At 40.1% G+C, this 22700-nt stretch overlaps 1 protein-coding gene and 1 pseudogene across 1 annotated transcript; both read right to left on the bottom strand.

Moving 5' to 3' along the window:
• Positions 1-1193: 1193 nt before the first annotated feature.
• Positions 1194-8247, bottom strand: LOC127762539 (disease resistance protein RGA4-like). The gene is given in 4 exon segments (XM_052287044.1): positions 1194-3137; positions 3644-3947; positions 3949-4187; positions 7951-8247. Coding segments are annotated over 4 exon segments (2784 nt in total).
• Positions 8248-17243: 8996 nt separating this feature from the next.
• On the bottom strand, positions 17244-21894 carry LOC127762538 (probable disease resistance RPP8-like protein 4; annotated as a pseudogene).
• Positions 21895-22700: the final 806 nt, after the last annotated feature.

Here is a 22700-nt window from a genome sequence, read left to right as displayed (position 1 = left end):
GCGTCATCTTAACACGGTATTTCAGCTGTAGACTTGCTGCATTGCTCCAACTCCACAGACCAAGTTTAGTACTTTAGATGGCAGCTTAATTAGTTGTAAGGCACTAGCTTAGAGCTACAAAATATTACAATCTAATCTGCTTGTTCCACTCAGACATGGTTTAAGAATATAATTCACTCTAAAAAAACTATTTCCTTTAATAATCTAATATATATATGCATTACATTATACCACAGCATCACTAATCGTTTGCACCCATGAATGGTACTTTGATGCTTCAGATTATTGCATAATATTTCTGTACTATATTAATCATGCATTTTCTTACATATTACACAAATCAGATTATCGCATAATATTTTTGTACTATATTAATCATACATTTTCTTAGATATTACACAATTGTAGTATGGATATATTTTTAAGTTTATTATAACTATATATTGCACATGAATCCCCACAGCAACGCGCGGGGTACTATCTAGTCTATACAACAACCCCCTCCAGAGGTTGCCTCGCGCAGCGCTCGCCCGGTCACCTCCCCACTCGCGGCGGTCTCCGGTCACGGCGGCGGCGGCGAGTCTCCCAGCTGGCTCACGGCGACGGGAGGTGAACTGGCGAAGCACGCGCGCGATGGATGGATCTGGGGCGCTGTCACGCGCAGGAATGGATGGATTGGGTATTATTTTGCACCTGCAGGTGGGCCCAAGCGGCATCTCCATTGGATTTGTTTCGGATGGTCTAGATTTATCCAATGTCACGTTGTGACATAGCTAGCCAATGTCACCCAAGCTGAGCCCCAATTAATGCACCTTGCACCTGTTGGAGTTCAGCCCAAATCCCGGTCAAACACCTTCGACCTAATAAACAGAGAAGAGCTTGATGCCAAAGTAATACTAAGAACTCAGAGAATTTGGTGCTGCCTCAACAAGCGCAGCGTTTCGGGTTTTCTTGCTACATATAAAACAAAGAAACTCCATGATTCATGAAACTTAAACTAAGGAACATGAAAACAAAAATGATAGCCAACTAACAAGCTTATGTGTGTGCAGAAGTACACATTAGCAGCAACACGCGTAACCTAAACTTATTAAACTTTAAAGAAACAAATAGAAGGAAGGGAAACGAGCAACAATTATAAGATACATGAAATGGAAACACAAAAAGTAATAAACTACATAAAGTTCTTGCGGTCATGCCCCCTTTAGAACTGGTTGGTTTTGATTTAGAGCAAGCTGATTACGTAGGTTCTTCAATAATTCGTCGTTGTAGTCACCCTTGAGCATAACTTCTTTTAGGCTTGGGAGAGATGACACACCAGAAAACCCATTGTTGTCGATGTGTATACAATTATCAGTATGCAACAACTCAAGCCTTGGCATCGCTCCTTGTGTGAAGCTTAATGATTTGAGGCCATCTATATCTTTAATCTCCAGCAATAGAAGACTGGGGAAAGTCCCTTGCTGAAAAAGGAAAATGAGTTCTTTGCTCTTAAAAGAATTCTTCCATAGCCGCAGAATGGCCAAATGCGGTAGCTTCCCAAGGACTTCCAAGGAAAGAGCTAGTTTCAATTGGGTGCTCCGTAGCTTCAGCTTAGCCAAATTCTGGAGCTGGGTGATCCATGTTGGCAGTGTAACTAGATTTCCATAAATCTTGAGGCTTTGAAGCTTACTTGGAGGTGAGAACTTGTGATCTAGACAGCCTTGTAAACCTTGATCCCCCTCCGCTCGCAATGATAATGAGTGAAGAAGGGAAAGGTTGGCAATGACAGACATGACAGCTTGGCTGTTTTTCTTGTTGACACCAGTCAATCCTAACTTGTGTAGTTTCGTAAGTTTTTCAAGCTCACGCAATATGGCTTTCCCAACTGCAACATTAACAACACCTAGTGTCCGCAGGTCATTCAGTTGGCCAATCCCATCAGGAGCTTCAACACCATACATGTCAAGTCCCCAAAGAATACTAGGTAACAAGACATTGCAATATTTGTGGAATATGTCACGCTTCTTTATATTGTTGGTATTTTGTACTATCTTTGTGCAATAAGCTGCTGTCATGTCCAATGCTGTCGTGCCAAATTGAACTGATTTGGCTACCACATCCGGCAATTCAACACCATCAATTGCTTCGTGCACCATTTTTGAAAGATCACTTGATTCTTTCAAGTCTAAAGAAGAGAGTAGATCATCCTTTGGTACCTTGCCAGCACGAAGGTATTGCAGCATCTTTAGTTTGATGATGGTCTTCGGTAGCTTGATGATATTTGTGCCACTGACATCCAACACCTGGAGGTCCCATAAGTTGCCCAATGAATCAGGTAGTTGGTTGATATCAGCACATCCTCTCAAAGAAAAGTACTTGAGGTGAAGAAAATTTCCAATTTGTTCCAGGTCATGATCTTTCAAACCAGATGTGCCCTCTAAATCAAGCACCCGAAGCAACCTCATCTTGCTTGAATCTAAATATTCTCTCCACTCCCCAAATACGGTCACTGATCGTACATGGGACAAGTCAGCATCCTTCAATGTGTTCTTGTCTGTCTCACTTGTGTTGATTATTGACACATGACGTATTGTACCTTGGTCATTAGAGCTATTGTCAAGTACAAAGCCATGGTTTTCTTCCATTGATTTTGAGATACTAATCTTATGTATAAGATTATGTACTCGGCAATATTCAATATTGCCTGCATTGTGAGCTATTGTTTTTGATGGTTGAATGATGCTTCTATTGATAAGCTCTAAAAAGTAGTTCTCACCTACCTCTTCTGCACTCAAGTTATGTGTCTTACTTGTGTAACCTTCTGCAACCCAACGTCTTACCAAACGTCTTCGCCTAATGTTGTGTCCTTTCGGAAAAATAGATAAGTACAAAAGGCATAACTTTAGATGATATGGCAAGTTATCATAGGATAGGGCAAGGGTCGTATTTATCATCCCAAGACTTTTATTGCTCCTTGATCTAGCACTAAAATTATCATTCAATTTCTTCCATTCCATGGCTGTTTTTGGCCTTCTTGCCAAGAAGCCAGCAATATTGGTTAATGCAAGGGGATGTCCATCACACTCTCTTATGATAAGTTTTGCTTGGGTTTCCATGTCAAGATGCAATTCGATGTTTGCACTATCCATAAATACCTATAGTTGTTATGAAAAAAATGTCAAAGCACAAACATTGAGATATATAAGGTTGATAGACTATGATGGAGAGTTGAGGAGAAATTAATTGTTTCTAAAAAACCAACTAATTAATGATAGAAGGAGTTGTTGCAGAAAAAATAGCATCATAGGAAATTCCTAACCAAAGCTAAAGAAGCTTCTAACAAAATGCACACATTGGCACATGCAACTATTAACTTTTCCGCATCAACAGCAGCGGGGTCCCAAAAAAAAAATTAACAGCTATGATAATATCCAGCAACAAGTACTCGAATAGTTTAACCAATTGAGTATTGTATGTTGACCTGGAGCAATCTCTACTTCTCCAACGTATGACTTCGACAATTAATTTTGATTCTCATATGGACTACTAAAAAAAGAATTACAATACTACAAAAGTGATTTTAATCATGAATATTCATGTGCCATTTTCTCATGGTCATTGTTAATGCATAAGAAAAGAATTTTTGGACTAGTGGGAATACCTTATTCTTGAAGAGTGCAAAAGCTGCATTTTCCATAAGACTCTCTAGCTTATATATATATTTGTATGCTGTCGAGCAATGTTCAGCTATACTTGCATCATTTGTGATCACAACGATATGTGTGTTTGTCTCCTCAGGCAAATGTGGTTGTATCATGTTCCATTCTTCAATGGACAATACATCATCAATGACAATGAAGCATCTTCTTCTGTTCGAAGCTTTGATTGCCTCTTCATTTTTCGTTGACTCATTTCCAAGCACAACAAAATTGTGTGCGTAAAGTTCCTGGGTTAAGCTTGTAAACAAGGTTAAAAGGATGCGAGATAGTGACCCAGGCACGTTGTTCAAACATGTTGCTTATCTCTTCGCTTTCGTAGACACTCCTAATGAGGGAGGTTTTGCCAATACCAATCATTCCCCATATGGAGATAATCTGACATTGCTCTTGGTCTTGAGAAATAAGTTGAATAAGGTGAGATATTTCGCTTTCTCGTCCAATGAGTGGAGAACTCCTTGAAGCAGCTACTGTTGTTCTTGTGTTTGACTGACAAAAAAGCAGAAGACACAGAGCATGAGATCAGATGCACATACCAAATTTGGCATGGGTCACACTTCCTATTCCATGAACATGTAGGGAAATGTGTATTAAGAAAGGGGAAAAGGTCATTGTTGTTGGGAGGTTTATTTGAGTGCTCCATCTAATCTCCATAAAAGCAATGCAAATGCGTTGAAATCATAATAATTGGTTTCTATTTACTTGTTTTATTTAATAAAAAAAAACTCCTTCCATGAAACAAATTTACTAACAGACGTATCATCCTCAAAACTAGCCATATATGCTATAGGTATCCTTGAATAAACAAAAAATCAGGGCCTACGTGTCACTAAATTACCATAGTTTGGACATTAAAAAGTTGAAACGTTTTGTGCAAGTACTATGTTTTTCAAAACAAAAATATAGTGTATTATCCTTCCATAACTAGCCATGTATATATGCTACACATATCCTTGCATAAAAAAATTCAGGTCCTACATGTCACTAAATTATCATAGTATTGAAAAATTAAAATATTTTGTACAAGTACTTATATATGTTTTTTTTAAAAGCATATTATCATTCCAAAATTAGCCATATATGCTACATGTATCCTTGCAGAAAGAATTCAGGACAGCATTGAAAAGTTAAAATATTTTGTGCAAGTAGCCAAGTACTATGTTTTCAAAACAAAAAAAATTTGTGTATCAAATAATTTCGTTTCTTCATATATAAGGAACAATTATTATTTTACATAGAAGTCTCAGACTGATTTATGTGAAACAAAAATTAAATATAATTCACACCATACACATCCCAAAACGTCCAATATAATTTGAAAGTTAAAAACAAAGTACTTTAATCCATTTTTACCAATTTACTAGTGTACTCAAATTAGGAAAACTAGTTGTTGACACGTATGTTCAAATTAAGTGTATTGATTTTACATATATTTATATAACTAATACTCATACAAATTTGTTGGAATTTATCTGTACTTTATAGTTGAATGGTTTTCTTTGGATATATATATTCATATATAAATGACAACTCAATTAACTAATTAATTAATAACAATTTTTATATGTGTAATATATATTCACCTATAAATAAATTATTGTTCAACATATAAAGTACTAGTTGTTAAATCCTAAATAAATCAATTCATTTGTGTTAATAGTTTTAAATTCAAACAAGTAATTGCAAATGTATTTTTGCTTTGTTTTCGGAATCCATCGTAATATTTGTTTTGTCGCTACCTATTTTCATGACTTAATAATTCCATATTAATAATATTAAATTATATTTTGAGTGTTGTTTTCATTTTAGTTTTTATCGATTAAATAATCTCAAAACATCATAACATTGTGGGCTACCAGTCTTAATTTTCATCTTAGTTTAGTGATATTATTAAGGAAAAGGTTCAAATACTCCCTAAACCTTGATGAAAGTCTTTTTACACCCTGAACTTTAAAACCAAATATCTAACCCCTTGAACTATATAGTACCATTCGTATTACCCTCCAAGGTGGTTTTGGATGATGGTTTTACGTATTTTAGAAGCTTAAAGGTACAACATAGAATAACTAATATAACATATTTCTATATCATCAAGTGTAGATCATCAATTTATACTTATACAATGGTCATACTTTTATTTTTATTATTATTATTATTATTATTATTATTATTATTATTATTATGTTCATACTTACTAAGTGAGAACTAACAAACAATAAAAATAAAGATTTAAGTGAAGTTTTTATCTATATGTCCAATGTATATGTCACATTATCAAACTTATCCAACTTATATACAAATAAGATAAAAACACTATGTAAAACCACTTATGGATTATATAAATGGTATTGTGAATTTAGGGAGTTGAATGTATAGTTTTAAAGTTTAGGATAGTAAACGGACTTCTATCCATAGTTTAGGATGGTATTTTGACTTTTTCCTTTTATTAATTAACCTAACAATTTCAAAATTTGAAACTAATCATTAAGTATGATTTTTTATTAGGGAACATATCATGTGCATACAAGTCTTCTTGTGTACACACCGTGCACACCAACTAAAAATTCCACCAAAAACTCAAGAAAAAAAATGTATAAGTACTTCCAATAGTATTACACTTACGTGTAAAGTCTTAACTTCAAATTTAGTATATTTTAGCAGTAACAAAAAATATAAGAATTCTGACAGATTGAGTATAAATCTATCAGAATTTTGTGTTTTTTTTTGCCTCCTAGACTTTATACATATATGTAATACTACTAAAATTACATATACAATTTTTGTTGAATTTTTGTGATATTTTTTAGTTGGTGTGTACGGTGTGTACACGAGAAGGATTATGTCCATAGGATACGTTCCCTTTCTATAATTTGTTTTGAATTTTCATGTTATAATTTTAGACGTAATCTCTACATTCAACTTGCTTCTAAATTTGAACCATTATGTTACACCATCTCCATGCGTGTCGCATGGCAAAATCTTCTTGTAACATAATGCTGCATCACAGGTTATAAAAACTGTGGTGTGGTAAAGAAGTGTCCGTAGATAAGTTTGTTTCCTCACAACAATGTAATACTCCCTCCATCACATAATATAAAGTTATGTATTCCCTCCGTCATATAATATAAGAACTTCATACCGAATGAGATATATCATTGTCCAGATTCGTAATACTAAGATATGTGTCCTATTCGCTACTAAGTTCTTATACTCTGGGATGGAGAGAGTACATGTTTTATAAAACATTTAACCAACAATTAATATAATATGAATTAAATTTTATTTGCTGAAAATAATATCCTTGAATTGACATTTAAATTTACTTTCATATGGTTATAATTTAATTTGTTGCTATATATAAACCATAACTATAGGAGAAATTAACTCTAAAGATTAGTTTTGAACCATGCATGTAAAAAAAATTAAACTCGAAAGAGTGATTGTACCATACAGCTGACTGTCAGGCACAGAAGAAACTCATCAACAGAAGTTTACATATGCGCACATATTTTTTAGATAATAAAGTGAAGAAATATGAAGAATATATATATATATGTATGTATACATATGTATATATGTATACATATATACATATGTATATATATATGTATACATATATACATATATGTGTATGTATATATATATGTATGTATATGTATGTATATATATATATATATATGTATGTATATATATATATATATATATATGTATGTATATATATATATATATATATATGTATGTATATATATATATATATATATATATATATATATATATATATATATATATATATATTAAATTTGTTTGGTGCTCCATGGTGCCCGGGCACCATCGTTGAAATTGAGTATATACCCAATTCAAATGAGTATGAAACTTTTTTAATTACTTAGATATTAACATTAACTACTTTACTAACTAGTTCAAAGCAAGTTTGAACTGAATTTGAACTTGTTTTTGTTAGATTTTGATTTTAGGTATATAGCATCCATACATATAATTAGTTAGGTATGTAATCATGGATTGTGAAATAAAGTTAAATTTGAGTTGTTTTGTTGATAGGTATAGGTATGAATCAAATTATTATAACTAGGTATATACTCACAATTTGAAAATTTTAAAAAATTTGAGTGATTTTGTGCATTTGATATCATGGTGCCCCATATGAGTGTCCTCTCTCTCTCTCTCTTTCTATATATATATATATATATATATATATATATATATATATATATATATATATATATTGTTTCACCTGTGGTGGCACGGCGGCGGTATGGAAATTAGAAATCATGTTGGCATATATCCCATTGCCCTTCACGTGCTCGATCTCGCTCCTCAGAGTTGCCATCCGCTTGGTGATGGTGTCCAGTGGAAGGAGAAGCTTGGAGCTGGTGGTGCGAGGCGGCTTCTCGACGTGGAGGAAGAACTCGTGGATGGTGTCCTCGGCGTCGTGGGCCAGGTCACGGATGCGTCGGAACCAGGCCTTGAAGCTCGCGGTCGTCGTGGCGGCGGACTCGGCGGCGGCGTCCACCAGGAATGGCTGCATCATCTCGAACTCCTTGATGAAGGCCAAATTCCTTCTCCACCGTGTCGGACACCTTCTTCTTGGCCCTCGTACGGTGCAGCTCCGACAACGCGATTGAGGTCAGGGAGATCGATGGCCCTAACAGAGTTACTAACTCAATTCCTCCTGCAGCCATTGTTGCGTTTTGGTGATGGTGACTAGCCTAATTAAGCTACCTAGCTAGCTAGGAGTATTTGCTAGCTAGCTCTGTCTGAATTAGTAAAGTGTGCTTGTGCCGCTGTGCTCATTCTAGAGACGGTCAGGATGTCTTTTATAGGCGTACGGGTACAAGACTGGTGAATAGCTTCAGCTCGCGAGCAGCTGTACTTCATCACTGATTAACAACTAGTACTGTTAATCCGTCATGCTATACGTAATCCCAGTTAGTCAAAACTGACACATCAATATTATGACCTCCAATTTGCCAAGGTTCCAATTGAACAAGAGGTTCAATTGTTCAAGATGCTTACTACCTTAAAAAATTAAAGATGCTTAATGTCACTCTAGAGGAAAATATTGGTTTTAACTCTTTGTACTTGTTCCGTAAAATATCATTTATTATCTTTTACTTGTTCAGGATCCTGCTGTTTTTCGTAAAAAGAATAATCAACAAAACATAGGTAGGGGAAGCAGCTTTTGAGTGAATTTATGGTGCATGACCCCATCCATCTCCATTAGAGCCCACGTTTACGCCCAAGTTGCTGTGGTTTCTTTTTAACACCCTGGGAGGTCGTAACCAGGAAAAAAAAAGAAAAAATAACCACCACCCACACACCGGCAGCACCAACAAACATACCCGAGAGAAGGCTAGCACCGAACCAGCCACCGCTAAGCGTGACCGACCGCCGCTAGGCCAACAAAGGAGTAACTGAGATCACCCAAACCCTAGCCCTAACAACCAACAACAAACCACACTCTAGCCACCTTTTTGGGATTGAGGGAGAGAAAGGGTGAGAGAGAAGATGGAACCGCTCTCCCTCCTAGGCCTACCGTCGTGGCTAGCTTGCGTAAGCTAGGGCACCGACACAAGAGGACATACATCTAGAGAGCAAGCTTGCGTCAGTTGTCTTGGAGGATTCAACAACGGGCTGCCAAGACAACATCTCCAGGGAGAGGAACGACAAAGAACTGCCGCCGTCGTCCGTCAAGGCCAAGAGCCGAGACTGGATTTTCATCCGGCATTTCCAATCGAGGAGCTGGGATGACACGACAACGTCCTCAAGAGGGGAAAGACGCTTGAATGCATAGTGGTTGTTGGCCCAGCCAAGGTCGGGCTAGGTTTTCACCCGCCGTCCACTGCCTGCAGGTCCATAGCTGTAGTACCGATGCTCCACCGCCATCAAAACCTCCGCCGGCACGTGGGAACTGCTGTTGCACCGGCACCCCCTGCCGGCCAACCTCCGCATGCCGCCAACACTGTGTCGGCCTCTGCCGACCGCAGACCGTGCCTTCTCGCGGCGAGCTGGCCTACACGCGCCTACATGCGTCGACCGCGCCTCCTCACGCCATGCCGGCCTCCGTCGTTGCCGGCCATGCCTTCTCGCGCCATGCCAGCCTCCGGCCACGCCTCATCGCGCCGTGCCAGCCTCTGTTGCCGTCGGTCGCGCCTCCTCACGCGAGTCGAGCCGGCGAGCCGCTGTCACACCCGCTCATCTGTCGGTCGCGCCGGTCAATCATTGCTCGCGCCTTCCGCCAAGCCAGCCACAGCCGCCCAGACCTCCTACCGTCATTGTTGTCGCCTGCATCCCGCAACCGCCGGTCTCTTCCTTCCCCACCTCCACATCCCGCCTCCACCGTTGTCGACGCACAGGCCTGCCGCTGCCAGGAGCCGACGGAGGGATCCGATGAGGCCAGATCCGGACTGGGTGCTCCGGATTTGGCGAGGGGAGTTGGGCCTTCCCTGTCCATGGCACCAGCGCCGCCTCCGTCTCATCCGCCACCGCCAGCACTGCCTCCTCCACCCCATCGCCACCCAAGATCTAGCGGCACAGGGATGCCCCAGCCCCGGCGCCGCTTCGAGAGAAAGCCCTGCCGCAGCCGTCCTTGCGGCCAGCCAGCTTTCTGGCGGGTCACTCGGGCGGCGGCGAGGCGGAGGGGACAGGGTAGGCACGGCGGCGGCAGGCACGTGCGGGGGTGCTCGTGTCGCCCCTGGGACTGGAGCGACATGAGACCTACTGCAACTCTATGCCTCTTCAGAGGAAATTAAGAGTATGTTTTCGCTACAAGCTGTTGGTTTGTTAATTCTGTTTCTGTGGCTTGAGAGGTTTTATGAATTGTCCTTACCTGCATGTGTTGAGCTGAGTAAATGCTCATAGAAATGATGTGTTTTTACGACTTCAGCGGATAGGAAGATATGAAATATAGCTTGGTGGATAGATCAAAAGGTTCCAGTTGCTTACGTTATCCATACAGCAAAAGAAATTCATGTTCCTCTTATTACCCAATAGTTAGATAATGTCTTGTATAATATTTATCCACGGTAGGACTAGGAGACTCTCCTGCAGTAACAACGACCCACACCCCCTCCCCCCCAAAAAAAAAACACCGATCGACCACTCATCCAAAAAAGTAAACTTCACAAAACTAAATTATGGATTTAAAATGTTATACTACAAAACTATAGAATTAAGGCTAATTTTATCAAAAAAAAAAACCTACAAGTTGTATAGCTTCAATCCATAGTACTACCGTTATATTGTAGCTATAAATATTATAGTTTTATGATTAAATTAGCACTAAACATGTAGTTTTATGATAAGTTTTGTTATTTTATCTGTAGTTTTGTGAAACTCTATCTAAAATCTGTAGTTGTATGATAAATTTGTTGCTAAATTTATAGTTTTGTGAAACTCTATTTTAATTCTATAGTTCTATATGGTTATTTTGTTGCTAATTAAGTCTGCAGTTTTTATGATATAACACTTTTGTGATAGTTTAGTCAAAGTATATATAGTTTTATGAAATTTACTAAAAAAGAACACATCCTAGTGGTTGGTTACATCGCTTGGCTGAAAGGAACAGATCGAAGATTAATTAGACGCTGCTGCATTTTTTTTAAAAAAAGAGAGAGAAAGCAGGAGCTCTGTCGTATATATATTAAGAAGGATAGGGTTTACATACGGTTAGGATTACAGATTTACAGAGGGAGAAAGTGACGACTTCGGAAAATAGAAGGATAGAAAGGAGCGGAAAGAAAACAATCATGGACCTTATTACGCCGCTGCAATCCTGCAACTGGTACTATGCTACTCACTGCTTCTACTAATTACTAAAATACAAAACCTACTATTATAATAGTACATATTATAATACTATAAATATAAATCTAGATGGTAGAGAGTACTACGCTGCAGTAAATCTATGTTCACGGACACAGTTAGCAACTGTAACTAGTATTGGTGATGCGCCCACAGGAAATCTAGCTAGCTTAATCAACTAGCAAGAGATTAACTTAATTACTGGTTCCAAGAGTCAAATCGGCAAAATATATATCTAATTCAACTGAAGATGCAAGCTATTTGGCATCTTGAAAGTACCCTTGAGTAGACTTAGGATCCTGACCATGTAAAACACAATGTTAATCCATCAAATTGGCACTGAGCACTAAGGTACTGCAGACACCGTTGGTTGCTTCAAATATAACCCCTCAACCCAATCCAAACACCTCCCTTCCCCCTCCCTCTTGCTTAGAGAAATATTTCCAATTTGGGAAGTCAACATCTTTACTTAAATCCATGCTATCTAATTGTTACTAAATTAAAGCAATTCAGTAGCCAACTTTTGTAATCATCTAGGTCACAATTCGAGATTTGATGATTAAGGGCAGTCACAGTGCAAGCACCGGTACAAGGGTCTTAGCCTAAAAAATTGGCACAAAGACACTCAATCCCACGGTGCAAGGAACCTATTTTAAGTGACCTAAATGGATAGAGGTACTGTTGAAGGAGATAAACCCCCATTTAGGTACTGTTGAAGGAGATAAACCCCACAACGCGCAAATAGGGCACGGGGGAGCGGAAGAAAATAATTCCTCACCTACCCTTCCCAGCCCTTCGTCTCGCTTTGCCTCCTCCCACTCTGCCGCACCTCGTCGCCTCCGCACTGCCACCGTCGCCAGGCGGAGCCTCTGCAGTACCTGCCCCAGCATCTGCACCCCCTCCCCCCCAACACACACATACACACCATCCATTACCTGTCAGTGACCCCCCAATCACAGATCGAAATCCAACCGCACCAAAAACTGGGAAAACCGAGGGGTGCGTGCAGGCAAGCGAGCGAGGAAAAAATCGAGGAGGTCGTCCGCGGCGGCGGCACTCACGGGCCTGGATCTGAGTTGCCTCCTCGCGACGCCCAGTATCCTCCCTCCTGGTCACGATTGGCGGGCGACGGCGGTCGTCAGCGCGGGGCCCTGGATTCACCGTCGGATTTGGGGGCAGCGAGAGAGACAGGGAGGAGGTGGAGACGCCGCCTAGCGAATAGGAGAGAGAGAGGAGATCGATGGAGCTCCGGAGCCTGAGGGCGACGAGGAGATACCTCTAATGCCTTCGAGCTCGGGCTACGACGAGCCGATGCAGTAACTAGTAGTAAGTGAGACTCTCGAATGGCTCTGTTGTTCTCAGCCTAGCTAGCTGTGGGCATCGTATGGGTAAAGCTGGACAGTCTCTGCAGAGGTGAAATTAAATCATTCGAATGAAATGTGTCGTACTCCCGGTTCTAGAGTTGTGTCATATGGGTGATTCCTATTCCTGAAGTATAAGTAGTTTTAAACATAAAATCTTGATGAAGATAACGAGAATTTATTATTGTATTTTATTTTCTCTTTATTTCAACATCTTATGCTTAGAATGATGATACTCAAGTTTCCATGCATTTTAAGATAATTTTAAGTCGGCGGCGTCTTGCGGCAACACGCAGCCGAGGAGGTGGCGCAGCGTCGTGCGGCGGTGGTGAGAACCGTGGGTGACGGTGGAGAACAGCGACGGTGGCAGCATAGCGGCGGCAGCCATGGAATGGCAGTGGCGGCTTTGGCCTCGGGGTTGCCACGATGCACCCCCGGTTGCGGCAATGGCAGCGCGGTGGTGGCGTGGCAGCAACGGGTGGTTGGGGCGGCGCAGCAGGGCGGCGGCGCGCCGAATTGGGCAAGGTGGTGGCGGCGCCCATGGGAGAGAAGGGAGGAAGCGGCGCGGTTGGGCCAGCTCGGCATGGCTTCGGCTCAGCTGGGCCATGTGCCAGCTAGGCTGGCGGCCTGAGGAAGAGGGAGTGGAAGGGAGAGGAGGAGGATGGGCTGAATAGAGGAAAGTTTGGCCCAGATGAATAAATTTTGGGGATTTTACGAGGTTATTTTGAATAGGATTCAAAGGAGATGAAATCTATAGGAAGATGTTTATACTTTTTGAACTTGACAAGGAGGTTTAATATAAGGTTTCTAGGTTAGTAAGAAGATTTGAAATATTTTGAAATAAAAACTCAACATTTTTATTTGGAGATATCAATTTGAAAAGGATAAAAATATAAAATGCTCCAATTTAGTAAAATTCAATAAGAACCAAATGGAAAACTTGTGAAAAATTTCCTACAAAACATTGAAATATTTGAGTATGTTACACTCTCCCCGTAGATGGTGAAGGGGGAGAGAAAGAGAGAAGGGAGAGAGAGGGAGGAGGAAGAAGGGAAGGAGAGAGGACTGACATGTAGGCCCAACCTGTATGTCAGTTAGACCCACAATATTTTTGTGTGTGAATGATAAATGGGTCCCATATATATATTTTTAATTCTCATAGCACATAAGCGGCACATTAACACCACGTGGAATGAAAACCAAGTCAAAACCACCACGTAGCCAGTGAAACTACCGAGGGAGTCAAATCACACCGATTTTAATAGTTGGGGGTCGAGATATCCGGTACTCTGGTTCAGAGATATGAATCAGATCCGGCCACTAGTTAAGAGAGTCAAGGTGAACTTATCCCCGCGCCTTCATATGACTGAAAATAAGTCTATTTGGCCTCCCTCATCTATTGTACTTCCCTGATCTTTGGACCATGTCGTGCCGGGCTAGCCCACCGTGTCGACACAGAGGCCCATGCACGGCTCAACGGGTGGGCCATGCCATGCCGTGCCTAGGTTGGGCTGGGCCAAAACCTCATGCCATGGCTGGGCCGTCGAGCCTTGAGCCTTTGGGCACCTATAGTGTGTGGCAACACGGGGTGGTGGCTGAGGCAAAGAAGATTTGCAAGAAGAGCCCGACTCTAGTAGTAGGAAGTAATCTGAACCATTGATCGCATTTAATCGAAGGGTTGAAATCTATTTCTACTACCACCACACTTAATGGTAGTAGAAATGTGGAGGGGTATTTTTATCCTAAAAAAATAATGTGTGAAGAAGTATAATCATAATTTTTCACTCGCAAATATCTGGCAGCCGCCGCAAATTGCTCTTCCCACGCCTCCGCCGCCTCGGTCGCCTCAGCCCTCAGGCGCCATCGCCGCCTCCGCCGATTCCGCCGCCGTTGTCGACTGAAATGGCAATTCCTCGTAGTTTTTCCCGTGTGCCTGGCGATGTGGTGGAGCGCCAGCTGCGGTGACGCCCGGCTCACTCGAAGAACAAGGCAAAGCTACCGGTGATATATAATCGTCGGTGGGTTGTGGGTTCTGCCACCGCCGTCGACTGGCACTGACCACTCGCAGCAGCAGCAACAAGCGTCGTCGCCCTGTTGCTTCTCCTTTCTCAGCAGCCGTCGCTGCCCCGCTGACTGTCTTCCCCAGTCGCAGTAGGCGCCGGCCATTGAATAAACACGGTGCTAATAGGCAGGCTTTGTTCTTGCACAGCCTAGATCTTCAGTCATCTCCTCCCTCCTGATAATCTTGCCAACCTGGAAAATGTTGGAGATGCCTAGCGCGTCGAAACAAAATACTGAACCTGCAGCTGTGAATCAAAGTGTTTGAGCTACTGTTCGTTGTCTGAAATTCACAGTACCCAACTGTACACGATTTGGAAATGAATTTTGAGGACTTCGCAATAGAATTATCATTAAAAAAAAAACTTGAGACAACACTGACCGAACGAGAAAAAATTCAACTGAAAGATTAATGGTTTATCTCCTGGCTGAAGAGCAGATAAACTAAGATAACACTGAGCTCGATAACTGATAGATTTAAATCATTGGTTTCTGATACACAACACATATAGATGAATGCAGAGAGGGTCTGGGGTGTTCCACCGTCGGCGGGAGGACTCCCAGATCCCAATCCACACGCGACGCCGACGGGAGGACGCGCGCTATCCACAAGCGCGACCTAATAGTAGTTGACTAAATCTCGGCAGGATCCACCACATACCATGTCTTATACGAAAACTGATCTCGAGGGAGTTCCAGATAAGAAAAGACAACCAGAGTTCTATATGGAAACGACAAGGACAAGGATTGTATCCATATTAGTTTCCCTAGTTCTACTTGGACAAGGAGACACATATAGGTATAAATACAAGCCCCCCTAGGAGGAGAGGGAACATGATCAACACCCAACACAATCGATATAGAAGCCACAACATAGAAGCCTACATGCGCCAAGACACGCCGCCGTATATCGACTTCAGGGATAAGCACGGCTAGTACCCTACGGTGTCTCCGGATACTGTCAGGAGAGACGAAAGCGCTATCTCTGATCTCGCCGGGCACAGATTCGAGGAGGAAGGCTACTCTGTTGTTGACTACGAGTCAGATCGTCAGATCGCCATGTCGACAACAGTTAGATAGGCTACCCCAAATATTGTACTGGTGTGATTATCATGAATAAAAGCAATACCGGCTCCGGCCAACAGGATGTAGGGTTATTACCTGACAATTCAGAGGCCTGAACCTATATAAAAATCCCTGTCTCCATCTCTTTTACCTCAGTCTCGCGTATATCCTAGCACCAACGATCCCCATACTATCCAAATACCGTAGTCGTGACATCAAACGTCGACACGACGCATTTTCCTTTTTTGCTTTTCCGTGGTCTCGATGACGGGGACTGACAAACCTACAGACCGACCGAGATGGTAAAAAAGAAATTACAAAGTTACCCCTAATTTGTATTAGTACATTACTAATTTGCCCTTAAAAACAAACGGTTGACATTATTTCTACTGGTAGTATAATACTACGAGTAGAGAGCACCAGAGCGTTGCCCAAGAAGAGCTTTGGTTTTAAAGTTTTTTTTGGATGTTTTGGAATATGTATAACTGACTTTTTCCCTAATTGAAACAGTCTTCAATTTGTCATTAATTGAAAGTTTGAAACTAACTTTTCCTGGGTGAAAATCTACCTTTCTCTATCTTGTTAGAAAATAACTCCGAAAAGGAGAAATGAAGTCTATCAAACTTTCTCTATTTTAAAACTTAAGTTCCGACACGTTTAATAAAGTCTATATAATCTAAAATAGCTTCACTAACATGTGGCAATACAGAAGAAATAATGCTAATTATTTTGATGGGAACACACATAAACATCTCAGGTTACCCAACATCGTGCATGTTGCTCGGGGCACCTCTTGAGCAGTTGAGCTCATCCCAAACCCCCTGCCGAACACCTTCAACCTAATGAACAAGGAAGAGCTTCACAAAATGCTAAAGAGAAGAGAAACAGAGGGGACAGATAATTTGGTGCTGCCTTAACAAGCGCAGCGTTTTCTGTTTTTCTTTATGCATATAAAACAAAGTACAAACTAGAGATGGCCTTAGTAGCCTCCCGACCCCACACTCACAAACACATGAACTCCACAACTCATGAAATTAACTCGCCCACATGGTGTAGCACGTCCAGCACACACACTTAATTTGCGTTCAGAATTATGAAACAGCAACAGCACACGTGACCTGAACTGATTAATCTCTAAGGAAACAAAAAGCATGAAGGGAAATGAGCAAAAAATATAAGATACATGAAATGGAAACACAAACAACAATAGAAACCAATCCATCATTCAGCTCATATGCGGTCATGCCCCCTTTAGAACTGGTTGGTTTTGATTCAGAGTGATCTGGTCACGCAGGTTCTTCATGAGTTCTTCGTTGTGGTCACCCTTGAGCATAACTTCTCTCAAGCTTGGAAGAGATGACACACCAGAAAGCCCATTTTCGTCAATGTGTATACAATTATCGATCTGCAGCAACTCAAGCCTTGGCATCGCTCCTTGCATGAAGGTTAATGACTTGAGGCCTCCTTGATCTTTCAGCTCCATCACTACATGACTCAGGAAAGTCCCTTGCTGAAAATTGAAACAGAGTTCTTTGCTCTGAAAAGAGTTCATCCATAGTCGCAAAATGGCCAAATGCGGTAGCTTCCCAAGGACTTCCAAGGAAAGATCCAGCTTCAACTGGGTGCTCCGTAGCTTCAGCTTAGTCAAATTCTGAATTTGGGTGATCCATGTTGGCAGTGTAACTAGATTTCCATAAATCTTAAGGCTTTGAAGCTTACTTAGAGGTGCGAATGTATGATCCAAACAACCTTGTAAACCTGGTTCCCCCTCTGCTCGCAATGATAAATGAGTGTAAGAGGGCAAGGTTTGCAATGACAGATAGGACAACTTGGCTATTTTTCTTATTGATACCCGTCAATCCTAACTTATGTAGTTTTTTAAGTTTTTCAAGCTCACGTAATATGACTTTCCCGGTTGCAACGTTAACAACACCAAGTGTGTGCAGGTCATTCAGTTGGCCAATCCCTTTAGGTGCTTTAACACCATACATATCAAGTCCCTGTAGAATACTAGGTAACAAGACCTTGCAATATTTGTGGAATATGTCACGCTTCTTTACATTGTCAGTATTTTGCATTGTTATTGTGCAATAAGATGTTGTCCTGTCCAATACCTCCATGCCAAATTGAACTGATTTGGCTTCAACATCTGGTATTTCCAAATCATCAATTGGCTCGTGCTCCATTTTCAAAAGATCACTTGATTCTTTCAACTCTATAGAAGAGGTGGCATCATCCTTTGGTATATTGCCGGCACGAAGGTAGTGGAGCTTCTTTAGCTTGGTGATGGTCTTTGGTAGCTTGATGATACTTGTGCCGCTGACATCTAACACCTGGATGTCCCACAAGTTGCCGAATGAATTTGGTAGATGATAGATATCAGCACATCCTCTCAATGAAAGATACCTGAGGTGAAGAAAATTGCCAATTTGACTCAGGTCACGATCTTTCAAACCAGATGTGCCCTCCAAATCAAGAATCCGAAGCATCCTCATCTTTCTAAAATCTAAAGATGCCCTCCACTCTCCAAATATAGTCACTGATCGTACATGGGTTAGGTCAACACACTTCAATACGTTCTTGTTTGTCTTACCAACGTTGATTTGGCTTCAATATTTGGTATTCCCAAATCATCAATTGGCTCGTGCTCCATTTTCGAAAGATCACTTGATTCTTGCAACTCTATAGAAGAGGTGGCATCATCCTTTGGTATATTGCCGGCACGAAGGTAGTGGAGCTTCTTTAGCTTGGTGATGGTCTTTGGTAGCTTGATGATACTTGTGCCGCTGATATCTAACACCTGGATGTCCCACAAGTTGCCCAATGAATTTGGTAGATGATAGATATCAGCTCATCCTCTCAATGAAAGATACCTGAGGTGAAGAAAATTGCCAATTTGACTCAGGTCACGATCTTTCAAACCAGATGTGCCCTCCAAATCAAGAATCCGAAGCATCCTCATCTTTCTAAAATCTAAAGATGCTCTCCACTCTCCAAATATAGTCACTGATCGTACATGGGTTAGGTCAACACACTTCAATACGTTCTTGTTTGTCTCACCAACGTTGATTATAGATAAATTTCGTACTATACCTTCATTATTAGAGCTAACTTCAAGTACAAAGCCATGATTTTCTTCCATGGATTTTGAAACACTAATCTTGTGCATAAGATTATGTACTCGACAATATTCAATATTGCCAGCATTGTGAGGTACTGGTTCTGATGGTTGAATGATGCTTTTATTGATAAGCTCTGCAAAATAGCTCTCACCAACTTCTTCTGCACTCAAGCTATGAGTCTTACTTATATAACCTTCTGCAGCCCAATGTCTTACTATGCGTTTGCGCCTAATATTATGGCCTTTGGGAAAAACAGATAAGTACAGAAGGCATAACTTTAGATGATAGGAGAAGTCATCATAGGATGGTTCAAGGCCTGTACTTAGCATTTCAAGATTTTCTTTGCTCACTGACCCAGAACTAAAATCATCATTCAACTTCTTCCATTCCATAGCTGTTTTTTGCTTTCTTGCTAAGAAACCAACAATATTGGTTATTGCAAGGGGATGGCCATCACACTCCTTTATAATGAGTTTTGCTTGACTAGTCATGTTAAGATCCAAATCAATATTTGAACCATCTACAAATACCTACAGTTGTTATGAGAAGATTGTCAACATACACAAATGTAATGTGGATGTGGTAGATTGTTTCTAAAAAAACAAACTAATTACAAAAGAGTTGCTACAGAACAAGAACATGATGAAATATCCCAAACAAAATTTAAAGGGGTTCTCATATGCGCAGACTAGCATTGGCACACATTAACAAATGCCGACATCAATGCTCATAAGCCACAGTGAATATTCAAATAGTATAGTGAGATCTCCATATATAACTTTGACAGTTAACTGGAAAAAGTTAAAGTACTATATGAAGGAATCTTAACCAAAAAACTCAATATCCACAGTTTTATGAAATAATTTTTAATCACGAGTACTGTTCATTTTCTCTTGGTCAGTAAACAATTTTTTTATAGATAATTAACACTTAATTACCTATATAAAAACATTTAATGCTCAGAAGTTTGATTGCCAAGCATAAAAAAGCAAAATTCTTTTTAGGACTAGTAGGAATACCTTGTTCTTGAAGAGTGCAAGTGCCGCATCTTCTTTAAGACCTTCCAGCTTATATATGTTTTTGCATGTCATCGAGCAATGCTAAGCAATACTTGCTTCTCTCGTGGTGACTATGATCTTTGTGTTTGTTTCACTAGGCAAATGTGGTTTTATCAAGCTCCATTCTTCAATAGATGATACATCATCAAGGACAAGGAGGCATCTCCTCTTTGAAGCCTTGATTGATTCTTCACTCTTCTGCAAGCCATTTCCAAGAACACTAAAATCGTTTGAATCTAATTCATGGGCTAAGCTCGTAATGAAATTATGAAGGTTAAAAGGATGTGATATAGTGACCCAGGCACACTGCTCAAACATGCTAGTGATTTCTTCGCTTTCATAGACACTCCTAATGAAGGAGGTTTTGCCAACACCAATCATTCCCCATATGGAGATAATGTGATGATTCTCGCCGTTCTGAGAAACAAGTTGGATGAGGTGAGATTTTTCCATTTCTCGTCCGATGTGTGGAGCATTCCTAAAAGCGGGTCCTGTTGGTACTGAGATTGATTGAAAAAAAGAAATAACATTATTAAGAGAAGCATATACAATGTGGCAGGGGAATTATCTTTTTAGTGCTTCATCTAACCTCTTCATTAAAGATAAGTGTATCAAAATAATAATGATTAATTATTTTTTAAAAAAATAATGTAATCTACATGTTTCAATTACTTTCGTTCTAGGACTCAAATTTTGTACTCTTACCAAATTAATTGCCATTCGCATATTAGAAAACACTTTTAGAGATTAACTTCTCTCCCAACCCTTTATTAAGGCCCTGATTGATTCAGCTTAGGATTATTATAATCTGGATTATTAGGAGTAAACTGAAACAAACAGATAGCTTATTATGTTAGATTATTATAATCTATAAGCCAGATTACTATAATATATATTAATATATATGGTAATCCACTCTTAAAGGTGTTTTTTTTTATTATTGGGTGGCTAACAGCTAACAAACAACTGAGAAACAAACATCTAACAATTTATTCTATGTCGGCTTATTATAATCCAACTTATAATAATCTAGCTCAATAATCTAGATTCAATAATCTTAAGCTGGAACAAACAGGCCTAATGCAACCACACATTAATACATCCACACTGGCTATTCTCAACTAATTGGAGATAATAACTGCTTTGAAAAAACAATTGGATGTACTTTAATGAGGGTAACAGCTTAATTTGTCATTGCTTCTTGGCTATTAAGAGTAATATAATTTAATAATTAAACCCTCTTATTAACATTTGTTCGTTTTGAACAAGAGCCCTTGTTTTAACCTATTTCTAAATCTTGACCTTTATTAGACCATTCCATCTTTGTGGCAGTTCACTGCCACAGGATCATCAATCACAGATATGGGACACCCACGTATTTGGATCTGCGCATCTATGAAGTGGACTTATCACAAGCATAGAACATAAGCCTCCAGGATGTGGACCAGGTCTTCCCATCCGCGTTTGTGATTTTTGCAATAATCACTTCTTTCCCATACGCGTTCATAACATTACAAAGACATTGCTTATATATAGGTAGTCCCCATTAGCAATGGTCATAGACATGGTTTCCACAACCGACTGTGACCTTTGCTGAAATCACATACTCCTTTTTTTTTACCATCCGTGTCTACGATTAGAGCAAAGATCACATGCATTGTTTGCCTTCCATGTCCATATCTATGATAAGAGATGCAGATGTATCAGGCATTTGTGAAACATGTCATTGACACTTTTTGTTTTTTTTTTTTTCGGGGAGTGACACTTTTTGTTTAACCGTGTCTCTCATAATGGACCTCAATCACAAATATGTGTTATCGTCATATATCATAAATGCGTGTTCCTTGTTCTAATCTGTGATGATAGCCAGCAAAGGTCCGGCCTCGAACCGGTGAGTTATCATGGTACTGAATGCGTCTGTGATGTCATCTCGAAGCGGCATACAGTTTTTGTCTGCTATATTAATTGGTTGCCTTTTTGTTATATTGTGTGGTAGTGGTTAGCACATATCAAAATACCACACTGCCTCAGAGCCACAGGTTAAAAACTATGTCTAATTAGCAAACTTCTCTCTCCATCCCAAAATAAATTAACTTATGTATATAAGTTTAAGCATAGGCTATATCCAGATTCAGATTAAAGTAAAAAAGTTGATCTTTTTTAGGCATAAAGGGAGTACGTATACTACTACGTATAGATGGATAGGAAAATGGTTCCTTTCCATTGCAATAATTTCCATTAATAAAATTTAAATTGTAATAATTGATGTTTTTTACCACATACTGAATATTAGGGTAACATTTAAATAGTAAGCATGCACTTATTTGGTTTTATCGGGCGATACCGGCCATGCGTGAAGGAACGGGGGGCGTTGATACGCGACTGGTCATGCGTGTGGCCGTGTGATCAGCTGCGCCCCTTAGTCTTATCTGCTCTACTGTATTTGTGTATATATGTTTGTGTATACAATATATGCATACGTATAAACTTTGTATACATGTATATAAGCTTATACAT

This window comes from Oryza glaberrima, chromosome 2 (assembly GCF_000147395.1).
Source record: "Oryza glaberrima chromosome 2, OglaRS2, whole genome shotgun sequence".
Lineage (NCBI taxonomy): Eukaryota > Viridiplantae > Streptophyta > Magnoliopsida > Poales > Poaceae > Oryza > Oryza glaberrima.
Note: the sequence above shows the minus strand (reverse complement) of the source record. Positions and strands in the feature narration are given on the sequence as shown.